The 26,030-nt window shown below is 42.6% G+C and overlaps 1 protein-coding gene across 1 annotated transcript in view; it reads right to left on the bottom strand.

Moving 5' to 3' along the window:
• HECW1 (HECT, C2 and WW domain containing E3 ubiquitin protein ligase 1) overlaps positions 1-26,030 on the bottom strand; it is a 203,775-nt gene that overhangs the window by 38,480 nt on the left and 139,265 nt on the right. The window contains exons 9-15 of the mRNA XM_081881787.1: positions 25,080-26,030; positions 20,388-20,489; positions 14,722-14,872; positions 6,823-6,956; positions 6,051-6,172; positions 2,574-2,759; positions 1,445-1,579 (exon numbers count right to left, since the gene is read on the bottom strand). Coding sequence (XP_081737913.1) covers positions 1,445-1,579; positions 2,574-2,759; positions 6,051-6,172; positions 6,823-6,956; positions 14,722-14,872; positions 20,388-20,489; positions 25,080-26,030 — 1,781 coding nt within the window. The remainder of the gene's footprint in view (positions 1-1,444; positions 1,580-2,573; positions 2,760-6,050; positions 6,173-6,822; positions 6,957-14,721; positions 14,873-20,387; positions 20,490-25,079) is intronic.

The raw sequence follows: 26,030 nt of genomic DNA, 5'->3' as shown, positions 1-26,030 counted from the left end.
TGAACAACAAACGACAAAGCTGGTAAAAGGTAAGATCCCAGCCTCCAAGCATAATATTTCTTTGCAATTTGGGACAGGGGGAATAATACACAAAGGAAAGAAGAATTAGTGAAGCCTAGCTTCTAAGAAATGTTGGAGAACTGCATGCTGCAATGAAGGCTGACGCTGAGCATGTGTCAGAAGGATGGGTCTAAGAGATTCCCTCACCCAAAAAGCCCGGAGGTACCATGGAGTCTTTTATGTTTTTCTGGCCCCAAGGCCTTCCTTAATTAGCTGCTCCTACTTTGTTTGAACTGTCTTATGGCCCATCCAGCTACTGTGCCAATGTACTCCAGGCCAGAACGGTTAGTGTTCCCACCAAGTCCTGTGCTTTGTTTCTCTGTGTTTTGTGAATGACAGAAGGACCCACATCTTGAAGTTGTGCATTCTACAGAAAACCTAGGCAACTGTATAATCTGTGGACTGGCAGCACCAACCCTAAAGACAGGCAGCTGCAAATAAAAACATGCATGCATGCATCATTTTATTTGTGTGCTGCCTTTCCATGCTAAAGGTGGCTGACAACATGGAAAAAAGTACATTACAAACATAACAAAAGTAGTCATAAACAATAAATAAAACATCAAAAGGTACACAACCAAATTAAACAATTGCCACATAAATCATAAGAAGATCTAAAAGTAAAGATACAAAAAAATAATAATCAATAATAGCAACAACTCACCCCGCAACCGTCCACCCCCCAAAAACTCTTAAACTATACCGCAATCCCAGAGTCTCAGCCTCAGCTTTTGTAGCTGGAGTCAGTCAGGGCTCCTCCCCCCCAGGCCTCATGGGAAAGGCCTGCAAGGCAGGGAGCAGGTCTTCCAGGACTCACAGCCAAGATACAATCTGCTGTTGACAGCCAGCAAATGAATTGCTTGGAAACAAGCAGATATAAATCTGTTCTAATCACTTTACAAGATATGAAGGCTGCAAGAGGTATTGATAGCCGTGCTGAAGCTAATATCTGCAGATGTTTATAAGGTCCTTTATTTTTTGTACCACACTGGCAACTTATAGCTGGGTAAGCTCTGTCTTTCTTTACCACTACGATATGCCTTCTTGCCCCCTCCCCAATATGGCTTAATCCGTATCATTTAATCTTCTGGAATTTTTCTTTTCTTACTAGACTGTGTCAGGGTGAGTGTAGCCCTGCTCCTGGTATCTACCAAGTATTGAATGGGCTGAATAGGGGTTCAGTTAATAGGGTATACGTATCTGAATTCTAATTCATCATCATTCTCCCCCCCAGGTTTCAGGTCACAATATAATAATAATTTATTACACATCCAGCCACTTCCTACAAATTATAAAGCTAACAAGGTGAATACGAAGAAATTGCTTTGTTGTGAATATAGCCATTTATCCAGAAATCCTAATGAATTAGAGCAAGAAAACATACCTCTCCAGCACTGTAGCTGCGGAGTCGCTGAAGATGCTGTCTGTGAGTCAAATGATTGGGTAGGCGGCCATTTTGAAGTGGGATCCTGGGATCAATGAAAGTAGTAGCACGGCTGTTGTGGTCAACAAAGAAGGACTGTAATAAAATAATGTTGGAAAAGAACAATGATTATAATACTGATAAAGCAACCAGAGTAAACAATGTATTCAGCAGGATTCTGCATGGTCCTCTAAGGCATCTTGCCTGGCTCTTCCATTTGAACAATTAGATGTTCAGGTGTGGACTTGTTGCAAGCGGTCAAACCCTATAAACCCCCCTAAGTTTCTTGTCAATAAGACTCAGGAGCCGGGAGGAGATAAAGTCCAGCCATTTATGATTCTATGATTTATTGATCCAGTGGGATATGTTCTGCAAAGTCTGGACCCCCTCCTAGTGGCAAGAGGGGGTATATATAAGTTTTTACAAAGCATTTCAATTTCCACCTGCCATATATGGTACATCATTACCTCATTCAAGTTGTTAGACCAAACACATGCATAAAAGTACATCTCAAGTTGTTGCACTTGCACGCAGCTTTGATTCCCACCCATGGCCGTTGCATTGTTGCAAAAGCCCCTGTGTGTGCTGGGAACCTGTGTTACGTGTAGCAAGTTACGTGTAGCCATTTGCGTTCTATTATATGCTATGTTTCTTCTTCTAGCTTTGTGCTGTGGCTTGTGATTTATGTGTTAGCTGTTTTTCTACCCCAATGGGGAAGGTGAACTTTTCTATTAGCAGCACACGCAGGGGCTTACAGGGGTACACCTTATCACATTTACTGTAGCCCTTTGGACCACCTCCACCGACTGAGGTGCTTGTGGTCCACTTGTCCTTTGTGACTGCTCAGCGGCCTGATTGCCTGTAGACAGCCAGCACCGGCAGTTGTGTCCTGTAAATGTATTCAGGTCCCCAAATTCACATACTTAGCCTATTAATGTGTATGCCACTGAATGACTCAGGAGGAGACATCTGAGAATAAGGCACAAACTTCAAAGCTAATACATTTCAACACCTTGGGCATTCTTGGTCAACCTCATAAAATAAGTCAGATAAATTTGCAGAGAACTCAATATTGTATAAATTATTGTACCTTGCCTTGCTGATCAGTTTTGATCTCCCAGCCGCGTGGAAGCTCCAGCCGTGTGTCAGCAAACATGTTGATGAAATTTACCAGGTCCCTGTTGTGCTGATACCGCTCAAAATTCCGAGCATCTCTGCGGATCTTTAGAATCATATGCTTTAAGCAGGTGCTGTTGGTAAACACTCGATAGGCACTCTGGATACAAAAAGCAGGAGGGGAAAACAAAGCTTTCATGACTGCAAATGTGTCACCTCTAATGACCTTTTCCAGAATATGTATGACTCATACAGGCAACCCCCTCCCCCCAAACTCTCTTGTCTGAAATAGTAGATCATGTAACTGTTTTTAAGAGCCTTGTGAGCTGCTAGACTCCAAAGTCTGGTTATTTACAGAAGGGTAGGCTTGTCTTTTAATAAAGGGCCCAAAGAATATGCATTTAATACAGGCAATGGCCATTTCATGTGCGGGTTCCATTCCTTCCTGTCCCCGTTCCATCCCTCTTCCGGGTCCAAAAGAACCTGCTTGTCATTTGGACACACCTAAAATGGTTGCTGCCTGTATGTCTTCTCCCACATTAAAAGGTTAAGGGATCCCTGACCGTTAGGTCCCCTCACAGACAACTCTGGGGTTGCGGCGCTCATCTCGCTTTACTGGCTGAGGGATCCGGCATACAGTTTCCAGGTCATGTGGCCAGCATGACTAAGCCGCTTCTGGCGAACCAGAGCAGTGCACGGAAATGCCATTTACCTTCCTGCCGGAGCGGTACTTATTTATCTACTTGTACTTCGTGCTTTCAAACTGCTGGTTGGCAGGAGCTGAGACCGAGCTACGGAAGCTCACCCCGTCGCAGGGATTTGAACCCCCGACCTTCTGATTGGCAAACCCTAGGCTCTGTGGTTTAACCCACAGTGCCACCCGCATTAAGAGCCTTTAAATGCTCAGCAAGAAAGTTCACAAATACCAAGATTATTCCAGATCAAATTGAGACATGGTTGGTCTTAGTTGTCAGACTATAGCCATCCAGAATGCATAACACTACATCCTCCTGTGATTCAGTGGGTCCCTTGCCCCTGTAGCAACATCTGTAAGAAAGAGCCACGTGGCTCTGGTAACTAACCAGTCATTGCCGGAGAGCCTATGATATTGGCATGGGAAGGAATCATATCATTTGCCTCAACCTTCCAGTTCCTTTCTACAGATATTGCTGCAGTGAAATATCATGTAGCCACATGGAAGAGGCTCTCACATTGCTCCAGCACGCATGTAACTTGCTAAGTATTTATGATCACACACAGTGAATGATCGTTAATTTCTGGAAATATATGATAATGTTCTTGCTATTTAGCTTGGGGTTGGGATTACAGAAACTTAGTAGTACAAACTCTGGAATTCCACCACCAGCTCATTGACCATTTTAGTAGCTCTCTGAGACCTTAAAAGAGACCAAAAATTTCATAGGTTTTTTTAAAGCCTTCAAGTAAAGAAGAGATCTGTTTTCCATTTCGGCTCCAGCTGCTGGATAATATTTTCCAATTCAATTTTCATGGCCATAATTAATGCTTCTAAATTTTAATTGGAGTTTGTGGTTAAAATATTATAACGACATTAAGCCCAAATTTATGTAGCATATTATTTTTACATAAGTGGAATTTGTATGACTGCCTTAACAGATGTTTCAGCAGGTCATTCTGGTTTCTTTGGCAGAATCGAAATCATTGCTGTAACAGAAAAGGTGTTGCTCTGTTCAAATTAATTTGATACCTGCTTTGATGTAAGATCTACTAATATAAAGTGAAAGCCACAAAAAGTTCAAAGAGGAATATTCAGATTAATCTTAGACGTTTTCTTTCTGAATAGTATTTGACTCCCCTGACCAAACCAAAACTGGATCTTAAGAAAACTGCTTATGCTCTACCAGTCATTCCAACATACTTCTCAGAGAAAGCTTGAAATGATTTTTAAAACTGTATTTTGTTTCTGCTTAGCCAGTTATGAGGGGAAAGTGTGCATTTGCCAAAAGAGTGGAGATAATTGATACATACTGTACTTTCTTGCCTTGTGACAGTGCAGTTTTCAAGTTTTCAACTTCCTGGGGAACTTCTTTGCATCAACTTGCCTACCAAGAAACCCCTGAACATCTGCCAAAGAGCCCCAGGATAGTGCACACTATTCTCAGATGCATTCTAGGGCATATAGTCAGTTCATCTATGGCACGAACCAGCTGCTGAACCCCACAATGCCTTGCATGAATGAACAAGCAACCTAGAATACACACAACATTCCCATTGGGCTGCATGTTTTAGGGGCTGAGATGTGTTGATTTAATATTTGTATTCTGCTTTTCCAACAACAAATGTTGAGTTCAAAGTGCTTCACAATAATCACAACACCATTTAAAAAGCAGCAAGCATTGCAACTGCTATAATATCAAACACAAAAGCATATAAAACAAACAACAACAAATTCATCAAAACAATTAATGCAATTCAATAAAGTCACAGTAACTCCCTGATAGCATTGCAAGGACTCTTCCTCATCACTTGGACGCTTCCTTCAGAACAAAAAAAAAAAGGGGGGGTTAGCTTTTCAACACTGCAATGGGTGGAAGCCTCATTCACTGTCATGAAGTATAGAAACTTAAATGGAACTATGCTTTTAAAAACCATTTTGGGTGGGTAGGAGATCAGTAATGGCACACAAGTTCTCTCTTGGGGAGGTTTGTCTCCTACTACTGATTTTCTCCTTGAGGATGTGAAGCTTTCAAAAGGCATTCCAGGATCTGAAAACCTCTGTTCTGAGATACTTGTTAGAGTTTGGTAAAATAGTGATTTAGTGATTGTGTGGGAATGTGTTAGGGATGTTCTAGCATGGAGAAATGGGAAGAGTATGAGTTGTACATATGACAAGCTAGTGGCCTTGCTAACCAAAATGTTGCATAAGGATTATAATGTAGATCCAGGTCTATTAAGGCAGAAACAGATGAGCACAGTAATTGTCCAACATCTTCTGAAATATCTTAGCAGTGAGAAAAGCTACCTTTATGCATTATGATTCCCCTTGAACACGCATGACTCAACAGTACTCTGTTGTGGATCAATGACTAAACATCTCATTGTAGTTTATGTTCAGTGATAAGGTTTGATATCATACATTTGCAAACCACCAAATGCTCCTTTTTCAAAAAGGAGGCACATGTAGAGGGTTTTTGCAAACCATGCTGCTGGATTGCTGCAAAGCCAAATTTCTTCTGCATGACCATCCAGGTGAACAAATTCAAGTGGGGATGAATTTATCACTTGGATAATTGTATTTTCTTCCCTAGAATTCAGTTCTCTCCCCGCAATTCTGGCTTTTGCGTAGTTTCTCCGATCACTTTCATTCTTTCTCACACATTCTCAATTGCAGAGAGAAAACTGAAGTGCCACCTGGATGCTGCTATCAAAGTATATCAGCAATTTGCAAGATAAATGAGGGTCAAGCACTTACATAGTTTGCATGCAGCACCGTGAAAAACTCAGGGTTGGTGATGAACTTTACAGCTGGAGACTGCAGCAACAAAGTGATTTTTTGAGAATTCACAGGTGAAACAGGTACTTCTCTTCTAATTTCTGAAAATAAAAAGGCTTCCATGTAATACACAGCAAGAGAACATTTGAATTTTGAATGACTATTCTCCCCTTTTCTGATTTCCCCCTCTAAAGCACGGCTTCTGACCAACTTCCTGGTAGTTACAGAAAGGACTTGTTAATCCATGGCACAACCCTCCCCAACAAACCTGTGCTTCTTGTGTTTTCAACTCCTTATTTGTCGATTCCTTTAGCTAAGTCTTGGCTTTTAGGCAACAAGTTCTTTCCAACTTAGTTCTATAAATAAATATCCAGTGTAAAAGTGAATAGTTCTTTTTATCTCTGACATCCACAAGTATCTTTTCAAGTATCTTAACTTATTGTGCATTTAACATATTAAATCTTTTTCCTGATGTTATGGTTTTAGCTTTTTGTTAACCGCTCTGGGATTTTTTACAGTCAAGCTGCATATAAATTTTATGAAATAAATAAACCAACAGGAGGGAATATGGAAGCGCAATGACGCTTGGGACCCACCAATTACGGCCCCAACATAGACTTTATCACAACAGTGAGAACCAGACCCTCACTGAGAAGCATCTGTGAAACGTGATGCTACCCCCCGCCCCCATCTACAAAGCTCATACAATACCATAGTGAGAGGAGGACACTGACTCATGTAAATGTCTTACCGGAATTTGGCTGCGAAGGGTCTGCCTCAGAATCACTTCCTCCTCCTCCAGCGGGAAGCCTCTCTACCCTGCTGCTAACCACAGTGTCCTCATCTGTTCTTTCCGTAGCAATAGTTCGCTGAATATTTTGGTACCTTGATTTTGAAAAAGGGGAGGAAGTAAAATATGTTAGTCAGATGCACGTTACCCCTTCATGCTTAGCCACGATTTGGCTTAGTGTTATGTGTGGTCATTGCCTGTTAGTATTTGGGCACAGTGAATTAACTATGCACGATCCCCTTAAGTACAGCCTAACAGGAAAGAAAGACAGAAAGTGAAAGTCTCTTGGCCTGACCTTATAGTCAGCTATGGTTGCCATAAATAAAGATTATTTATTTATTTCACAGAATTTATATACTGCTTGATGGTAAAAGAAAACTCAAAGCAGTTTATGAAAAAGATAGAACAATAAAATTATTACTAAAAAGTTACAACCATAATTTAAACCATACAGAAAGTTTTAACGACAATAGAATAGACTAAAACAAATTAAAACTCACAGAAACGAAATAAAAATCTGGGTAGACTTGTCTAAATAAAAATGTCTTCAGCGGGCACGAAGGCCTGATAAAAATAGGCAGGGAGCTCCAAAGTGCTGAGGCTTCCAAACTAAACAATTGAGTTCTTATAGATGTGGTGCAGATATTATGCGGCACCCGTAAAAGTGCAAATTCTGCCGATCAAAGCTGTCAAGTGGGAGCATATCAGGTAAGTCAATCTTATAGGTAAACTGAAGAAAATGTGAAATTTTGATATTAGGTAGGCTTACTGGCTTGGATTGGCAAATTTTGAGTATTGGTTCAACATTATTAGCTAAATATAATTAGGTAGTTTATATTTAATATTTATCAGAATTATGCTTTAGGTTTCTCAAGTGTTTATGGCATTTGGATTGGAATAACAACAACAACAACAACAACAACAATAATAATTTATAATTTCTTATACCCCACTCATCTGACTGGATTACCCCAACTACTCTGGGTGGCTTCCAAGAATACAAATCAAACAACAAAAAATGAAACATTAAAAGCTTCCCCAAACAGGGCTCCCTTCAGATGTCTACAAAAATTTATATAGTTGTTTAACTCTTTGACATCCTCCAGGAGGGTATTCTACAGGGGGAAATGATATAAGCCTCCAAATGATTTCATTCTTAGTAAAGATGCAGGGAATTAATAATAGTAATAGTAATAGTAATAGTAATAGTAATAGTAATAATAATAATAATAATTTTGTTTTTAGGTTATTTCTTGGTTTGGTTTGATTTATGATTTGACAGTCTTGGAAGTTTTAATAAAATACTTGAATTGAATTGAATTGGGAAGAAGGTGAAAATATAAAGATTTATGCTTGGCTGAAAGAGTAGACTGCTTTTGTTTCATTAATTTCCTCAATAATCAATTCTTTATATTTAACTTTACATGCACATACACATATTAGCAAGAAGGTAAATAGCATAATAAAATTAGCTTTAAAAAAACACTACAAGAACTAAGGATTTGTTGTTTTGCCTTTAAATATGCCCTTTGCAACAAATTATTATATTTGGACTTCACACCACATTAACATAGCTCTATTTTCCCCCACTCTCTCTTTTATAAGAACCTATAAACATTTTTATTCACTTCACAGCAGGCTGACTGAACAAACTTTCCATTCCAGTGCAGGCTGAGTTTTATGCCCCCCTCATGCAATAGCAGAACAGAAAAACGTAGCTCACCTATTTAGAGGGATATATACAGTGCATAAGCTTCCCATTTAATTAGATGGTAGAAAAATCCCCTGCGGGCTAATAATGCCTAGGAAGCAAAGCAATGGACCAAGAGACTACTGCAGTTTAGTCAAAACTGTGTAAAGCAATCTTCAAGATATTCTGAAAAAAATGCCCACATATGTGGAAAAAAACTTGAAACAGCTATGTGGATGCATTTGAAAAATCCAGCACTTTTTCAAATGATGATTGTGATGGTGGGTACATTTACTGTGTATGCATTATAATGGTGGTTTTCAAACTTTCTGTCCTCAGGGAGCCCCTAAAGACTGGTTTTCCAAGGAACTGCCACAGCATTCTGCAGGATATGTGCTCTGGGACACACTGCCAGCCTGATGTGTCTCGCTGCCCGATTCCCTCTTCTGTAACTGGCTTTTGTTAGGTGAACAACCAGTCTTTTGGGGAGGCTTCCTTGATGGCCATCATTAAGCATCTCATTGAGATGAGTCAGTGCGTCTGAGGCGAAATGGGAAGATGCCACTCTGCCACTGCCACCACCAAAGCCTTCCTTACATGGCAACACCCAGAAAGCAGTGGCAATAACAGTGGGTTCTGGTGAGATCTCACACAAGGTCTCACAGAGTACATTAGATCTCACAACATTTTGGCAAGATATTGCCAGTAGCTACCAGAGCTGCTGCCGGCACCCCTCCTTCACCAGTAGTGGAGCATGAGGCATGCTCTCAGGGGTGCTGCTTCTTGGGCTCCCGCCACCCAAGGCAGCTGCCTCACTCAGCCAGCCTCATGAGTAGACCGGCCCTACACTGAAAACCCCTTGGAACAACCCCAGTATGCTTTTCAATAGTTTCAAAACCATAGTTTTGTTTAGTCTAGTCTAGACCCTAAAGGACCTTGAACGCTGTCTGTGCCAGCTGAAAAGAAGACGAGAGATGAGGGACACCAGCAAACCCATCTGCATGTCTCTACCTGGCAACCCTGTGGTTTTCTCAGGACTGGGAAAGGGAGAGAAAAACTGGCTGGGGTTTATCGCTACCTAGTTTTTATTTTGGGTGTGTTCTTTTTTCTGTTGTCATTGTGGATAAGAGATGGGAGTTTCTTGCTGTGGATGCTTGCGGGCAAACATTACACTGTTCAGGGTGAGATCCTGGATGATGGGGGGGGGGTTTGCAGTTGTTAAGTTACTCAAAAGTCACAGATTGAGCGTCTGTTGGCACACAGACTTTGTGTGAGAGATGGAGAGGGAGGGAGTAGACCGCCTAAGTGAGGATTCGGATGGGAAGTGATGCTAAAACCTTTGGTTGTTTCGTCTGTTTCTGTCCGCTTGAATATTTTGTTTATTTTTACCTAGTCATTTGGTTAAATTGGAAATATTAATTTTTGCTGCTGTAGTTTTGCTTGTTTACCTTGGGTTAGAATTGTGTTTTATTGGACCTAATTTTGTAGTTTTTGTACATTCAAGGAAGAGCCGACTATAAATACTGCAAACTAACAAAAGTATTTTGTTCATTTTCATCTGAGGAAAAGCCTAGCAGCTGCACAAATACTGCCCAGTTCATCTCAATATTTAAGCCTAATGCAGAAGGAATGTTTTCTAAACTAGATAAAAGGCAGTACATAGAATACTTTAAAATGACCTTCATGGACATGCCACAACCACCAGAGGGAAGCAAGGTGAGGCTCAAGGGAGGTCTCATTTATATGTTACTGGTATGACGTAATTGTGGCTTTCTAAAGGATGGATCCTACAAATCCTACAATGTATTTGGCTGAAGGAATCTTATGGAATAAGTGGATCATAGGACTTCTCCCTATCAGTCTTGCTGGACCACAGAGAATTTTGGTGCCAATTCAATTGTTTCTCACATAATTTTATAAAGGTGGGCTTTTATTAATTAAGTTTAATTATTCCATGTGCTGTTTCTATTTTCCCTTAGCTGTCAGTTGTTTAATTACTTATTATTTGTTTAACAGGGTTTTTAAAATTGTTGTTAGCTGCCTTAATCTTTTTTTATTCTAAAATAAAAATACCCCCTCCACACACCTCTTCCGGCACCTCTTTTTCTAGAAAGAGTTCTTGCATCTCTGTTTCTTGAAAAATAGCATTGTATGTAAGCATAATTTGAGATCAAGACAGCATATAAAGGGGTGAGGAAGCCCTGTCTTTTGGAACATCAGTGTAGATCTGGACTGCAGAAGGTGCTATGTGCTGGCTGATGCAGGAGTCCCGTCCATTGCTGTTCTGAAGTGTCTTCAGAAAGTAAATGAAGGGGCGTAAGCACTGTTGCCTTGTTTATTATTCTTATTCTTATTCTTTCTTTCTTTATTTAATTTCTATACTGCCTTTCAGCCAAGGATCACAGGGTGATTTTCGATATAAAAACACAAAAATACATACCATAGTAGCAAACAAAAACACTAACCCTGCCACACACAGTTTAAAAGACCACAGACTGTTCAATTAGTCAAATGCCTAGGAGAAAAGGAATGTTTTTACACCTAAAGAAATGTAAGGAAAGCACCAAGCAAGCTTCCCTGGGGAGAAAATTCCACAAGTGGGGCCACCAGAGAAAGGATCTGTTCTGTAGCTTTATGCCATAGCCCAGTGGTGGCGAACCTATGGTATGCGTGCCAGAGGGGGCACTCAGAACACTCTCTGCACAGAGCTGGCAGAAGGTGAGGGCAGGGGCATTGAGTCCTCAGCGCAACGTGTGTCGAAGCAGAAGCGCCTCGGATGGGGCGTCAGGGTGTGTGTGTGTGTGTGGAAAATGGAGCCACAACCTCCAGGGTGTGCGCTTTCCCTTGGGGAGCTTCTGCTGTGGGTGGGGAGGGCACAGCGCTATGCACGCACTCAGAGGCGCACTGCCGCATTGGTGGGCTGCCGAGAGTTCTGAGCAGCTGCCTTCTTCCTGCTGCTGCTTCGAGGTTGAGGCTTCACACACCCTCCGGCCAGGGCCAATGGGAGCGGAGTCAGAAGTGGAGTGGAGGGTTCGTGCTCCCCTACTTTGTGCAGGAGCAGGATGGGGATCTCTCAGCTGGGAAGCATGAAGCCTCCACTTTGCAAGTAGGAGCGGACGCAAGCAGCTCAGTTGAGGAGCGCCTGGATGCCTTCAGGTGGTGCAGGGGCTCTCAGATGCAGCTTTTGGGCTGCCTCCACCTTCCCCAACCTCAGCAACTATTCAGCCTGGCTGCCTTCACGGGGCTGCAGGGGATCCGATGCGGAGATGGGAGCTCCTTAAACGTCTTCCTTGAGGGGAGTGCAGTCACGAACCCTTTCAGTGGAAAGTGTGAGGGATCCTGCACCTCCCCAGCTGAGCAGCCCTGATCCAGCTCCTGTTCCCATGCAAGCAGCAACACTGCCTAGCAGAGCAGCCTGATCCCACTCCTATTTGCCTGCAGGCAGGAGCAGGCAGGGGTGGGGGTGGCGGCAACATCCCTTGCCTGCTCACTTGCCAGCCCAGCCTTCCCTCATTCAGCGTCTCCGGAGCTGGGGGGTGGGGGGGCGGTTTCAGTGGCGTAGCGTGGGTTGTCAGCACCCGGGGCAAGGCAAGTAATTTGTGCCCCCTAACCTGTGGATTTGCGCCCCCTAACCCGTGGATTTGCGCCCCCTAACCCTAACCCCCAGATGTTGCGCCCGGTGCGGCCGGCCCCCCCTGCACCTCCCACGCTATGCCACTGGGCGGTTTGCTGTTGTGGCTGCAGAGGCAGAGGGACACAGTGCTGGAGAGAGGCAGGGGCCTGTTCGCTTGCCACTCAGCTCGTCTTCCCTCATTCTGGAAACAGAAGTGTGGCAATCAAAACGGAAGTTATACTCAGAACAGAGCATGTTCTGCTTCCAAAAAAAGTTCAAAAACCAGAACACTCATTTCCGGGTTTGAAGTGTATGGGTTCCAAGTAGTTTGAGAACTAAGCTGTTTGAAAACTGAGGCACCACTGTATTGCTCCACTCTCTCTCCCCATGGATGCGCCAACCTCCCCTTCTAAACCAAAACCTCAGTATTCAGGTTAAATTGCCGTGTTGGCACTTGGCGATAAATAAGTGGGTTTTGGGTTGCAGTTTTGGCACTAGTCTTTCTTTGCATGCATTAATGAAGAATTTCTAGCCTTCACCTATTATTGTGTTCATTGTCTCTGAATCTTAAAAGAACCACCGCCTTCTGGCAACATGTAGGCCTGTGTTACGTAAGTGTGTAGGGCAAAGAGAAAGGAGCGCATTTTGGGCAGGAAGTGAAGCATGCATGGCACAATTAACAGAGAAAGGGGAGCAAGAAGGTTGTGTTAACAGCACACCTGGCACACAAGCTAGCACATTCAAAACAAATATTTCAAATATTTCAATTACATCAAGCTAATATTGATTCAATTAAATGTTATTTTTATAAAATAAACCAAATGATCTCTTCTAGCAAGGTCTGGAACTGGTTTAATTTGCCATTGCTCCCTAAAAAAGTATTTTTTCATTGCCTAGTTCTTGCAAACAGCAAGTGAGATGGTAAACCTGTAGATTGATGGTACCATGGCTAAATTGTCCTCCAGACATCATCATTATAATAATCATAATAATAATAGTAATAGAAAACTGGTAGAAAACTGGTATGTTAGTGGAAATGGTTGTACCTTAGCCTCCTCTCTGACATGCTAATGTTCTATATGTAAGAATGGTCTTTGGTGTAGTTGTATTCCCTACACATACATTTATCACAGCAAACGCAGCAGCTTGAGGGCACCCAACCATATTTCTATTTCACCTTCCTCGCAGGAGATCTGGATGACATATCCCCGGCCCACACACGCCTTACACTTTTTTGTTCTCACAACAACCCTGTGAGGTAGATTGCACTGAGAAAGAGTGACTGGCCCATGGTTACCCAGTGAGTTTTGTGGACGAATTGGGATTTGTAGTAGTCTGACCTACTACACTAGTACGCTTGAGATAATACTTTGTGGGACTCACTGGTGTTATGTTCTCTTATGCACAAAAGATATTTTTAGAGGAATTAAAGCCTTTAGGGAAACTACTAAAATTCCTGGTGGCTGCCACTTGGCAGCTGATTTCTATAATCCTCCTTCCTGCAAATCGGACTGAAGAACTCCCATCCTGTTTGGCTGTCTTGAAAGGAAGAAGCTTTGAATTTGCCCGCTTAGCACACCAAAGATAATTATCCCACATTTTAAAGTATAAGAAACCCCCCAACTAGCCTGCCTGTTCGCTTTAAGGTGTGTAATTAGAGGATAGATGTTCCAGGCCCAGGTTTTTTCAATGGAAAACAATATCATTATGGTAAACTGAGAGAGGAGGAAAAACAAAAACATTTCCTGAGGTTATAGTGAAAAATGATTTTGCTGTCATATAATGTCAAGTGAAATTATAAATTATTTAACAAGAGAAACAAGCATGCATCTTCATGTACTGACCCACTTTGTTTGGTGTGACCTGGATTTAGGTCAAGTAAAGACATTTAAAATAAATCTGCCCATAAACATCTCAGACAGATTTGTAAACTGACGTTCACCTGCCTTATACTGGAATACTAGGACGGCTGCCCCTGCTTGCCCCACCTACCCCCACCCCTGCCATCCTACCCACCCTTGTCAACCACCTCCCTTTACACCTCACTCAACACCACATCCCACCAGAGCTCCTTCAACCCCCCCACACCACCCCATTGTCAATTCCCACCCTCTGTTTGCTCCAAACTCTCCCTCCCTCAGAGTTCACCCAAACTTCCCCCTCACAATCTGACCCCAACCCCCCATTACCCCACAACTCATCCCAATCCCCCAATCCCACCGCTGCCGCCATTCACAGACCCACCTGGATGCCTGTTCACTCATGTGCTCAGCTGGACCACCTGTTTGTGTGCTCAGCTGCAGCGCTGAGCTTCCCTTGTGTATGCAAGTGGGCAGGCATGTGGTGGAGACAGGGGGAACATGGGAAGAGCATGATGTGTAACCTTTGAGGATGAGGAGTATCCAAATATCCTTCCAGTAACACTTAGTAACCCCTGATTATTACTTTAAAAAACTCATACATGCTTGAGAATTCATAGATCCAGCTGTGATTCTGAAAGCAAAATTAAACATTACAAGCAGCACGGGGTTCCTGCTGAACCCCTGCATAAACTCACCGCCGATTGAGTTGCTCCATTTGTTGGATTGACCCTGATCTGCGTATTCCATCAAGAGTAGCTGCTGCAGTCGGACGCTGCCAAGTTGTAGTTCGATTCACATGATCCACATAGAATACCCGACCGTGGCTATCTATCCGAGCTTCCCAGTCTTGCATTAAACGTTTTTTTAGGAAATTGGAAAAAGACAAAAAATTAGGTCATTTGTGGACATCCAGAAATCTAGACTATTAGGGGAATCCAGATATATAAACATTCCTGCCCAAAATGTATAGTATTATGCAAACATATTTACCAAAAAGAAAACAGCAACAACTGCTGCACAGGGTTCTGATCAAAGCACATTCCTAAATTAAATACAAGATTTAAAAAGTGACCAACAACTTGTAAAACACACTGTTTAAGAACATCAGCATAGGAGCATTCTAATGCTTAACAGCAAAGGAATCCAGAAGCAAAGGAAACGCCACCCTGGCAAAAAAGTGGGGGAAATACGGTGCCCAAGTCCCATTTGGATTATGTGGACTTCCTGAACTGCACTAGCTCTGCCAGCTAAAGTACAGGCAAAAATGGATCCAGCACAGGTTCAGATTCCAAGACCATGAGGTGCCCAGGTTTTTGGTGGAGGGAAGCTGAACTGGACAGTGTATCCCAACACTGCTGAGTGGGGCTCTTACCTAATGCAAATTTTGTAGTTTTACTTCTTGAGCTTCCTAATCAGTCTCCAGTCTTAAAGCTGTAACCAAATGGTGCTTGTCCCATCCACTGAAATTAATGGTTCTTAAACACATGAGATTTCTAAGTGTGCTTTGGCCCTCCTGCCCATAGAGAAGGCTTTCTGGATCAGGGCCAGTATCTCAAAATCACATGCATTTTTTAAATGGCTTTTTAAAAAGGGTTTAGGACCCTGATGGGGGCTAGAAAATCTATGGGATTGTCCTTTATCCCATATTTAGCCTTATTCATAGACCCAAGTTTCATGAGGGCGATCCCTAAAAAGTAAAGGGTATATTTTACCCAGAACTGTGGAGCTGAAAAGTAGACATATGCTTTGCTGGACAAAAAGCCACACTATGGAATGTTTGGACTCCAAATCAACAACCTTAAATTACTTTACATAACAAACAAACATGCAGTGTTTGGGACACCATTTCCTGCCCAGGTTATATTTGAATTACTATGGCTAGTAAGCCTGCCACAATGTGCAATAATGCAATGGATCATATAGAAAGCACACACAAATCTCATACAATGGTTAATGCCCACTTGAAAGCCCAGAGCTAGAGGTTTGCCAGTTTAATTGGAAAGCACCATAGTGGCATGACAAGCAGTGGGGAAGGATTGCAAATACTAGACATTATGGTACATGTACCCACATAATTGGTGAACAGTGAAGATCTGTCCAACAGTGCAGATGGACAACGTATTGCAAAGAACACAGACAGTTGTGAAAGAAGGTCTCTGAGTTAGGGCCATTTCATGTTTAACATAGAGTTTGGGTGTAGAAAAAACATAGCATATGAAACAGCCCAGCCAGTGAAGTAGGAGCTTGCTGACGTACAAGTGCTAAAAAGGAGAATATGGTGGGGACCTGCCAAGATGATGGGGACACAGTGGCAGAAAGTGGCAACAATCCAGTTAGGCATCACTTCAAGCAGATTGTATGCATGTCTTCTCAGAAGTCTTTCCCAAAGAGCCGGGCATGATTCTGAAGTAGGTGTACTTAGGACTGCAGCTATTCAGTCACATCCTATGCATACTCCACTACGTACAATGGTTCGTGTTCCCTATAAGTGTGTGTTTAGGATTACAGCTTAAATCTCACTGACAGCAATAAGATTATTTGTTTCAACAGCACTGAATTTTAACTGGAATGGAGTCAGTGGTTATATCGGGCTAGTTTGTTTTGAAAGGTACACATAAGTTCTTGCCTCTCAGGTCCCAGAAAAGCTGTTGTGAATATTCTGTGGTCCTTTGAATTCTCCCAAGTGGTCATACCCTAGACCTTTCAGGAAGATTTCATCTTATTCTAACCATCCCTCCTTGGCTTTCACTGGAAAAATACTTTAAGACAAGCACATATTTCTCCATCAAGTCAAGCATACGATAATCCATGTTTACACCTTCAGATATAAAATAGATTCTCCCTGCTTAAGGGTGAATTACTCAGGAAGCAATAAAGGCATATTACAAATGCCAGAAAAAAATGAAAAATCTTTAGATCAGGCTGCAGTGCGTAGTTAAAAAAATGTGCTTTAAAAATTCATGCCGCTGAGAATTATCGTCCCTATGTGGCTTTCAAATCAAATGGAAAACTGAATAATTCAATTCTGGCAGCAACTATTCAGTTGGCATGGCACATGAAAGACAAACATGTTCAGGGACATAGAATATATAGCTACTAAAGATTCAGTGATACGAATGGATATATTAGTAAAGACCTTTTAGTTGTTTATGCTTCTATGTTTGGGATTTCGTATCAATTAATCTTCACAATAAACACTGTCAATAAACCTATCAGTAAAATATAGATGAAAATGTAGAAGGGTGAATTAAAGGGCCCCTAGGACTGAAAATAACTGGAATCCATAGAATCTTCATAGATTTAGGTAGAGTCCACATAAGCATTCTTCCTAAATAACAGTAGGCCATCTGGCTGTAATCTGAAATCTAATTTGCCTTCACTTGCAAAGTGGTTGGAAAAGATTTTGGAGGAGAGACATATTTGCCTATTATATGAACTTCTCTTATTTCCTTCTTCTCTCTTAATCTACAGCAGACTTCATCTAAGGCTCCAGGCAACTGAAGGCTTCCTTTGGCTTTACTGCATCAACAAAGTAAGAATCAAATCCAGTGATGAAGTTTAGGGATCATCCACAGCCCAGTGGAGGAAGGTAACCAAAAACAAAGTAACCGGATTAAAAACAAAAACATAAAGCTTTCTTTGCAAACTTTACCTAGTTTTTGAACACACTGGGCACTTTCTACAACCAAGCAGTAATATCTTAGACCTGAAAGATTACAACAGTGTTACAGGTCAGAGTTTGCCATCTACTGGACATTTTTTGTTAATGCAAGATGCTAGGTACTCCTTATGAAGAATAGGCATATTAAAAGTGGTGAAAAATGCATAAACCCGGAAGGACAAAACAGAAATATTCAAGTTCTGCTCCAGAAATGTCACTGCCACTCCAGGAATTTTACCCCACAAAGATGCTATCTGTTAATGAATACTTTCCAGTCTGTACAGCTCAAGGATGTACGGGATCCTAGGAAATGTGAGAGCTACCACACATTTAAGGAGGCCGTTATAAGACCTCTATTGAAAAAGCCCTCCCACATTGGCAATCTCAATATCCCATTTTTGGGATCCCATCTCAGCTCCAGGGGTTTCTGGAGGACACTGATTATCTAGATCCACTTCAGTCTTGTTTCAGACCTGGTTACAGGACAGACGGCTTTGGTCGCCTTGGTGGATTTCTTGATAACTGGATGGAGGAGTGTGTCCCTGTTGGTTTTGCTAGACCTCTCAGTGACTTTCAGTAGCATCGACCATGGTATCCTGCTGGGCCAATGGTCTCCTGCTGGGGAGGGACTTGGAGGCACTGTTTTACAATGGCTCTGTTCCTTCCTGAGGGGCTTCTGCCAGATTGTTGACTGGGGCTGCTATAGGGAGCATCCATAACAGTTCTCAAGCTACATAACAGCTCCCCTGCTAACTATCTGTTTCTGGGCACAATTCAAAGTGCTGGTTGTGACCTGTAAGACCCTCTATGGCTTAGATCCAAGCGATATGACAGACTACCTGTATATTCCCTCAAATGAAATTGCCCAGGTTTTGAGATCTTCAGACCTTCTGTCTGTCAAATAATGTTATTTTAAAAATTAAGGGAACATTCTCACTTTACCTTTGATATCTATGCTACTAATATGCTACAGCTTTAATTTTAGAGAAAATGTGCTAATTTAAAAATTATCTGTACTATAAAATAACAGTTGTAACTATATGTTACAGGTAAGTAAAAATTTATCAGTTTTAGACCCCTAAGTAGTTTTAGACATTACCCCATTTGCCTTTACATTATTCCATTCTTATTTCAGACATCACAATATATTGGTATATAGCAGTTTAGCTTGTGATATATCACAATGCTGAAAACCAGAAATTACCCATCCTATTCAGTGTGACATTAATTATCTCCAGATATTTGCCCTTTTTTCTTTTTTTTTAAACAGCTGAAGATTTATTAAACACATCAAGGCCACAATCTGCCTCCCTGCAAAAACCTAGCTGAAATGAACAGTAGCTCTGATTCAGTTCTGCAAGGCACGTTTGTGAGAACTTTCCAGAAAGTTTTGCATCAAGTGCAGGATACACTGATGGAGTGAAGGCAAAGTATTTAAAGTGAAATTATAGAGAATTTTAAAAGATAATTTTTATGGTGTGAGCTCCACTTCCTTCCACCTTCACAGGAGAGAGGTATACCCTATTGAATCCTCTGCTATACTGGCCATCAATCCTGTCCTTGTAAAAACAGTAAACTGCCACAGTTCAAGAAAAAAACCATAAAACAAAACAGCAAACAACAATGATAAAAACAGGACACATGCCAATAAAAAACAGTAAGCCAGCAACTTACATGGGTATTACATTCTGGGGATCATGCATAAAGCCAAAATCGGTAGAGGGACCCCTGACTGCAATGTCCAGTCGTGGACAACTCTGGGGTTGCGGCACTCATCTCACTTTATTGGCCAAGGGAGCCGGCGTACAGCTTCCGGGTCATGTGGCCAGCATGACGAAGCTGCTTCTGGCGAACCAGAGCAGCGCACATAGTCCAAGCCTATTGGGTTCAATGGCAAGTGGGATTGCCAAAGTTATTTTCCCTGCAACCCTGCCTCCTTTCCGCCCCTTTTTATTTATTTAGTTTTGATGCACTTTTAAAGCTGAATGCACACAAGTTAAATGTGTGTAAGTTGCAGGCTTACTGTAATCAAATGCCTGCTTAAAAAACAAACAAAACCTTGGATGCTTTATAGAAACCAGCCCAATTTGTACTCCACCCCATTGATCATTGCAAAGTCTGGGGGTCACTCTGCTGAAAACCTTGCCTCTTGCTAATGTACTTCTAACTGCCTGCAACAATGGCCTATGATGCTGGACTTGATCACCTGAATACAACAAGTCTGTGGACTTCTGCAGAAAAAACCGTCCTTCAGATGGGTCGGCCCCATCCTGTGAAGGACTTTATGGATCAAAACCAAAACCTTGAATTGAGCCTGGAAGTACATGGTAGGCAGTCCAATTAGTACAATACTGGTTGGATATGCTTATGTTTCCATTGCCTACAAGGGGACAGGAAGCAGCAGTTTGCACCAGCTGCTCGATTACCTGTTTGAACTGCCTACCTCTTTCAGTTCACAAAGCTGTTGGCTCTGACTTGGCTTCTCAGTTTCAGCAACTTCAATTGCTTAAAGCGAAATTTTAAACAAATCTGGAGGTTCATTCCTCATACAGTAATTCTGGAGGAATCAAGAGAGTTTCAGAACGACAGGTGAACTTTCTTCAGGGTTTTTTACACACTGCCTAGTTATATGTACCCTTCAGATAAACAGGAAAACTTGAGTTGAAAAAAGTAGTATATTTTTAAGAAACTAAAGCTTACTTGGCGGAAGAGGTTCATCAATGGCTGGGTAGTGATGGAGGTCAGACCTCATGGAGGGAAGCTGGTTGATTGGCTGAGAATTATGGAGTAAAGGGCAATCACCTATGGATAAGACAGTCAAGATGTTCATGTTCATTCATGGATGCCACACAGTGGTTACAAATGCACTGCTATAAACACAAATGACTGGAAGAACTTCAGATAAGGGCTAACAGCAATCTGGTGTATTAGCTGCCTCAAGCCCTCTTTGAAAATAATGTGCAAGGCAAAGAACTATTGAAATATGAAGTCAAAAGGAAGATTTTGGGAGTCACTGCATAGTAAGGATTGATGACTTACAGTGTAAACCCAACTAAGGACTGATGGGTTTGGTTCAGTCCCTGACCTCTCCAGCTATAAATTAAATAAGAGGAGAGAGAGGAAGGGAGGGAGGGAGGGAGAGAGAGAGAGAGAGAGAGAGAGAGAGAGAGAGAGAAGAAAGCGAGAGAAGGATAAGTGAACAAGAGGGAGTGAGCTGAGACAAAGATAGCCAAAAGGAACATAGGGGGACCTGAGATAAGATAGAGAAGAGATGAAGTGTAGAGTCCAAAGCAAAATGGAAGTATTTTCTGAATACTAACATTCAGTGCAGGTATTCTTGCCTCCATAATCTGAGCAAACTGTCACTCATAAAGTTCTGCTATCACTAGAGTCTCTTTGAGATGCTGCAACCATCTTGTAGTAATATACCATTCTTATTTTGAGAACTTAAAACACATAACCAAGTTCTTATTGGATTCAAGGGTTCAGTGAACATTTTTCAAACCCCACAAAATCAACAGTTTTATCCCATTGCTTGTCATTTACCCTCATGTTATTTTGTTTTAGAACAGGGGTACATAATAATAATAAAAAACTTAGCGTAGTTGTAATGTCATCATACCATTTTTAACCAAAATGAAACACTTGATTACTGGCTTGGACATTTTTTAATGTCAGAATCTTTCCAGCTACAGGACTGAGATTATTGGGGGGTGGGGTGCGCAGAAAATAAGGTTATACTTCTTAAAACCATAATTTATCAGCCATCTAACTGATGTTAGAGAAACTCAACAGCAATCCAAACCTTAGCTGGGAAGCAGCAGGGTCCAAGTGCAGTGGTGGGGCAACTGCTGCATCCCAAACCCTCACACTGGCCAGGGCAGAAGATGGCGGGGAAGGTTAATTTACTTTGTGCTGTGCTGCCCAGGAGCTGGCGGGAACCCCAGGAACTCGGAGGGATGGCACTGCTTAGGATCCAGCAGGTCAATTGCTGCCTGTGCTCTGTCCTCACAATCCATTTGGGGACCTAATGCCGGCAAGTGCTGGATGGAACAGCACCAGCGATAGTGTTCACATTCACCACACTTTCCGCAGCTGCAACGAGGTTCTCCATGGTGGCAGAGCCCACACTGCTGCCCCCAACCCCCTCCAGCAGCACAGACAAAGGGGTTTGCGTTACTCTGCAAATAATTTTAGGTGGCTTTTAGGACTGCAGCCAAAACAAAATGGAAAATTCAAATGACCGTAGTTTGAATAAGTAAAATGTACACACTTAATTCCACGTAAAAACAATTTTAAGCTTGAATTTAACAAAATATTTGGCTTTGGTTTCCTAATAAAAATCAGTTTGAATACACTGTCCAGAAAAAAATTGAGCCAGATTTAAGAAAAACAACCCTCCACAATATAAAAATAGTTCTCTGATCTTCAGCGATCTCACAACCACAAAAAGAAATGTCCCAAGCAAAAGCCATTGATGAATGTATATAAGTCACACTTTTTTACATGCTGGGAAAATTTGATATTTTAGAACTTACTGCATGTTCCTAGAGAACTAATACCTTTACTCAAGTTTACTGCTAGGTCACCAAAATCAGGCTTCCTTTCTGCTACTCTTTTACTTACCACCTAACCTCCATCTAACTATCTAATCATATTAGGTTGGATTTTAATTTTACTGCTTTGATGGCCAGTGTCAAGGGTCAGCATCATCATAATGGTGGTGTGCCACAATGGTGTGGTCCACTGCTTGTCCTTGTAGTCTCCTGGCCCTGCTCTTCATCCTCCCTGTTCACCTGCCCTTTCAAGTAAGTGAGCCATGAATGATCAAGGAGGAAGAGGTCCACTTTCCGGTGTGGGCTGAGCACGGAATGGGGGAGAAAGGCACACTTAAGACAATCTTGGTGCAAGCCTCTACGTTGGCCTAGGAGCCACTGTGATAATGTAAGAATTCCTGAGCCTTGTAGGAGGAGTTGTGCTACAAGCTCCTTCGTGTCCTAGGATTAACCTTCAGAAAATTGGGCTGATGATGGTCTGGGCCCAAGATGTTTTGGTGCCTTAAGGCAAACTACAAAACGGCACCCCCCCCCCCCCAGAGAAGAAGAGAGTGAAGATCTACATTGGGAACAATGGGGGAAATCAAATCAACCTTGCCCAACAGCTGAACTGGGAATCAAAAGTCATTGTGGGGGAAAGCCCCCCCCCACTTTGAATCAAGCTGGGTGGGTGTGGAGCCCAGAAGACCCCAGAGGGCAGCCCCTGCAATTTCCTCCATGGGGTGGGAGGAAACCAGCTGCGCTTCCTATTCACCAAGAGGCTGCTGTAGAGGGGTGGCTTCTGAGAAGGCAGGAGATTCAAGGCCTCCAAGGAGCATGCCACAGCCATTGCTGCCACCATGGGAGATGCATTCCTTGGAGGCCCCGTGGATCATGGGTGGGCCGGCCCCGTGTGGGGAGTAGCCACACAATGGTTTCAGAGCAAACCCATAAACACGTTTTATGCTACACAAGCAGCCCCACACTTTCCTGGGTACGCGTTCCTGGGGAGAAAACCTGGTGAACGAATCACCTGATCATGTGGTTGTGCTGATCTGGTTGTGCTGGCACATTAGGGAATAGGAATTGACTTTCTAGTTCACGATTCTCTTCCAGCAATAACCAGCCACATGCAGTTGGTGGCAGCCAGCTTCTCTACAGCATCTAACTGTTACTACAATCACAGGAGTTGTGACTGTCCATCTCTGGGATTACCTGGCTCACATAATGTGATCATCAACAGAGCTTGTGTTGCTCAGAAATGCCTTGTGTGACTCATGTTCTACACCAAACTTTCCCAAACTTTCCATGTTGGTTACAAACTTTTTAGACGTGCATCATTTCGCGACACAGTAATTTAGTTTTACTAGCAAACCAGAGGTTAAACTAACCCCTTTCCAGCCCTGTGGGGAGCACAGGGAGCATTTGGGTGACACACCTACACACTGACATGTCGTGACACAGAGTTTGGAAAGCTCTGCTTTACACAATATATGAAAACCTGTAGAGCAGGCATAGGCAAACTAGACCCTCCAGATGATTTGGGACTACAATTCCCATCATCCCTGAGCACTGGTCCTGTTAGCTAGAGATGATGGGAGTTGTAGTTCCAAAACATCTGGAGGGCCTGCTGTAGAGATTATCCACCATGTTCTTTTTTTCAACTAACCAAAAGCAAAGAGTGCAATCTATGCTATTTTTTTACTATTTTGAAAATGTGTGCCCTGCCTCCCCCCCAACAAAAGCAAAGTCAAGACAGCAAACAAAATTTACAAAATATCAAAAAAGCTCAGTGCACAAGTACAATGCAAATCAAATTGCTTTGAATGCCTAAATCAAATGAAATTTGAGGTTATTTTTGCTTCTGCAAAGGGGACAGAAGGAAAGGAGTGGTTGAAAGGTGAAGCATAAGCATGCCATTTTAATCTAACTGTGGAGATTAGCATTTCACCACAATGATACGGCATAGACTTGATTCACCACAAGAAGCCCTTTTTACACTGCTCCCCACAATTTATATGTTTTGCCAAGAAGTCACATGACTGGTAGAGTCTGAAACTACTTCAAATACAAAGAGAGATTTAGATGTTGGCATACAAAGTCCTACTGAGCGAGATCCTCACATGTTGCACACTGCAGCAGCTTAATACACCAGATGAGGATGTAGCCCTCCCCATGCACTAACTCTCTCTCCTCATCCACACACACACACACACACACACACCTGAGGTGAAATGGAATATTTTTTATATAAACCAGGAAAAAGCCCCACTGAAAAAAGGAGTGCTATGAAGGGACTACTGGTTCTGAACTAGACATGTTTTTAAATCTCCTGGTGGTCTAGGCAATGAAGCAACCACAAATCCTCCCACCACCTCCCTCTCTGGTCTTGTACTCCCCACACAGCTCTTATTTTCTGTAGGGGTAGGACTGCAGGTGTGTCACGTAACAGTGAGGGAGAAGAGATGGACCTCACGGCCAAGGAGGGAAGTGGTGAGAAGAGGCACAGCTGCTTTGTCTCCCACAGAACCAGGTGATTTAAAGTTATGTGTTTGGTGCCCAGGTTGCAAAGTGGCAATCCTAAGATTCCCTACAGTGACATGCACAACATATAGGTTAAGTGTTCAGGAACTCATTTATGCACGTGACCAAGAGAATCCAGCCGACGCATCATTTGTGCCTACCACCAGTGTCACATCAATAATAAACTGACCATGTAAGAACACTTAATTCCTGTTTCTTTCCCCCCAAGCAGGGTGTTAAGTACTGCCCAACAAAACTGACCAGAGCTTGGTCATTAGTTATCTCTCATAATGCCTAATATAGATAATCAACGTATTGCTCCTCCAAGTCTAACCTTCTCTTCTGTTGCTTGGGCCTGCTACTGGAGACTCTATGCTTTCTGCTGTTCTTGGCAGATTCACTCCACGAGCTACCAATTCCTCAGGCCAATGGGCAGAGCCATCCCCTTGCTCCCTGTCAAGCTCAGGGCTTTGAACCGAGTCTGGCACTGACTCAAAAGCACTGTTCTCCTCTTCCTCATCATCCTGTGAAGAAAAAACTGTGCTCTCAGAAATCTTTGCACTGTCCACAGAAGAGAATCGGGTATGGCTTGAGAACCGGTTGGTGCTGTCCTGGCCAGAGGTGCTGTAGCAGGAAGTGCTGTAGCAGGAAGTGCTGTAGCAGGAAGTGCTGTAGCAAGATGGGCTGTAGCAGGAAGTGTCACACATTTCACACTCAGCATCACCATTAGGCCTAGGACTCAGTTCACTCTCACTTTCCGTTCTGGGCCCTTCACCATCCAGCTGTTGTTCATTTAAGTCAGCTAGGTGCTCCATGGAGGCCTCTTCCACTCTGTTTTCATGGGGAGCTTCTGCTAAGACTGTTTCAGTCTCACTGGCCATGTCTTTCTCTGACACTTCCCTGACTGTCAGCTCTTCATCATTCTCTACCACACTGCCTTGTTCCTCTTCCCCTTCTCCATCATCACTGCTCATCTGGGCTGAAGGCAAGCTGTGTAGGAGATTGTGTATTCTTATGTAGTGTGTACGTGGGGTCTCAGGCTCTCCACAGGCAGACGCTATCACTGTCTCAAGTTCTGACACAGGCAAGGAGCAAGGCCTGTTCTTCCTTTTCGCTGTGGTCCTCAGCTGCAGCTTGTTCTTCTCCTTTTCCTCATCATTGTCTTCTTCTTCCTCCTGGGCTGAAGCGCCTTCATCATCCTGACTCTTCTCTAGGTCCTTGAGAGCTTGCATTTCCCCACTCACCTCATCAATTGATAAGGCTTCTATGCTGGCAAAGATGTCGT

The sequence above is a fragment of the Podarcis erhardii genome, assembly GCF_964252035.2.
Source record: "Podarcis erhardii genome assembly, chromosome: 12".
Classification (NCBI taxonomy): domain Eukaryota; kingdom Metazoa; phylum Chordata; class Lepidosauria; order Squamata; family Lacertidae; genus Podarcis; species Podarcis erhardii.
The sequence above is the reverse complement of the archived record's forward strand: the minus strand, read 5'-3'. Positions and strand labels throughout refer to the sequence as shown.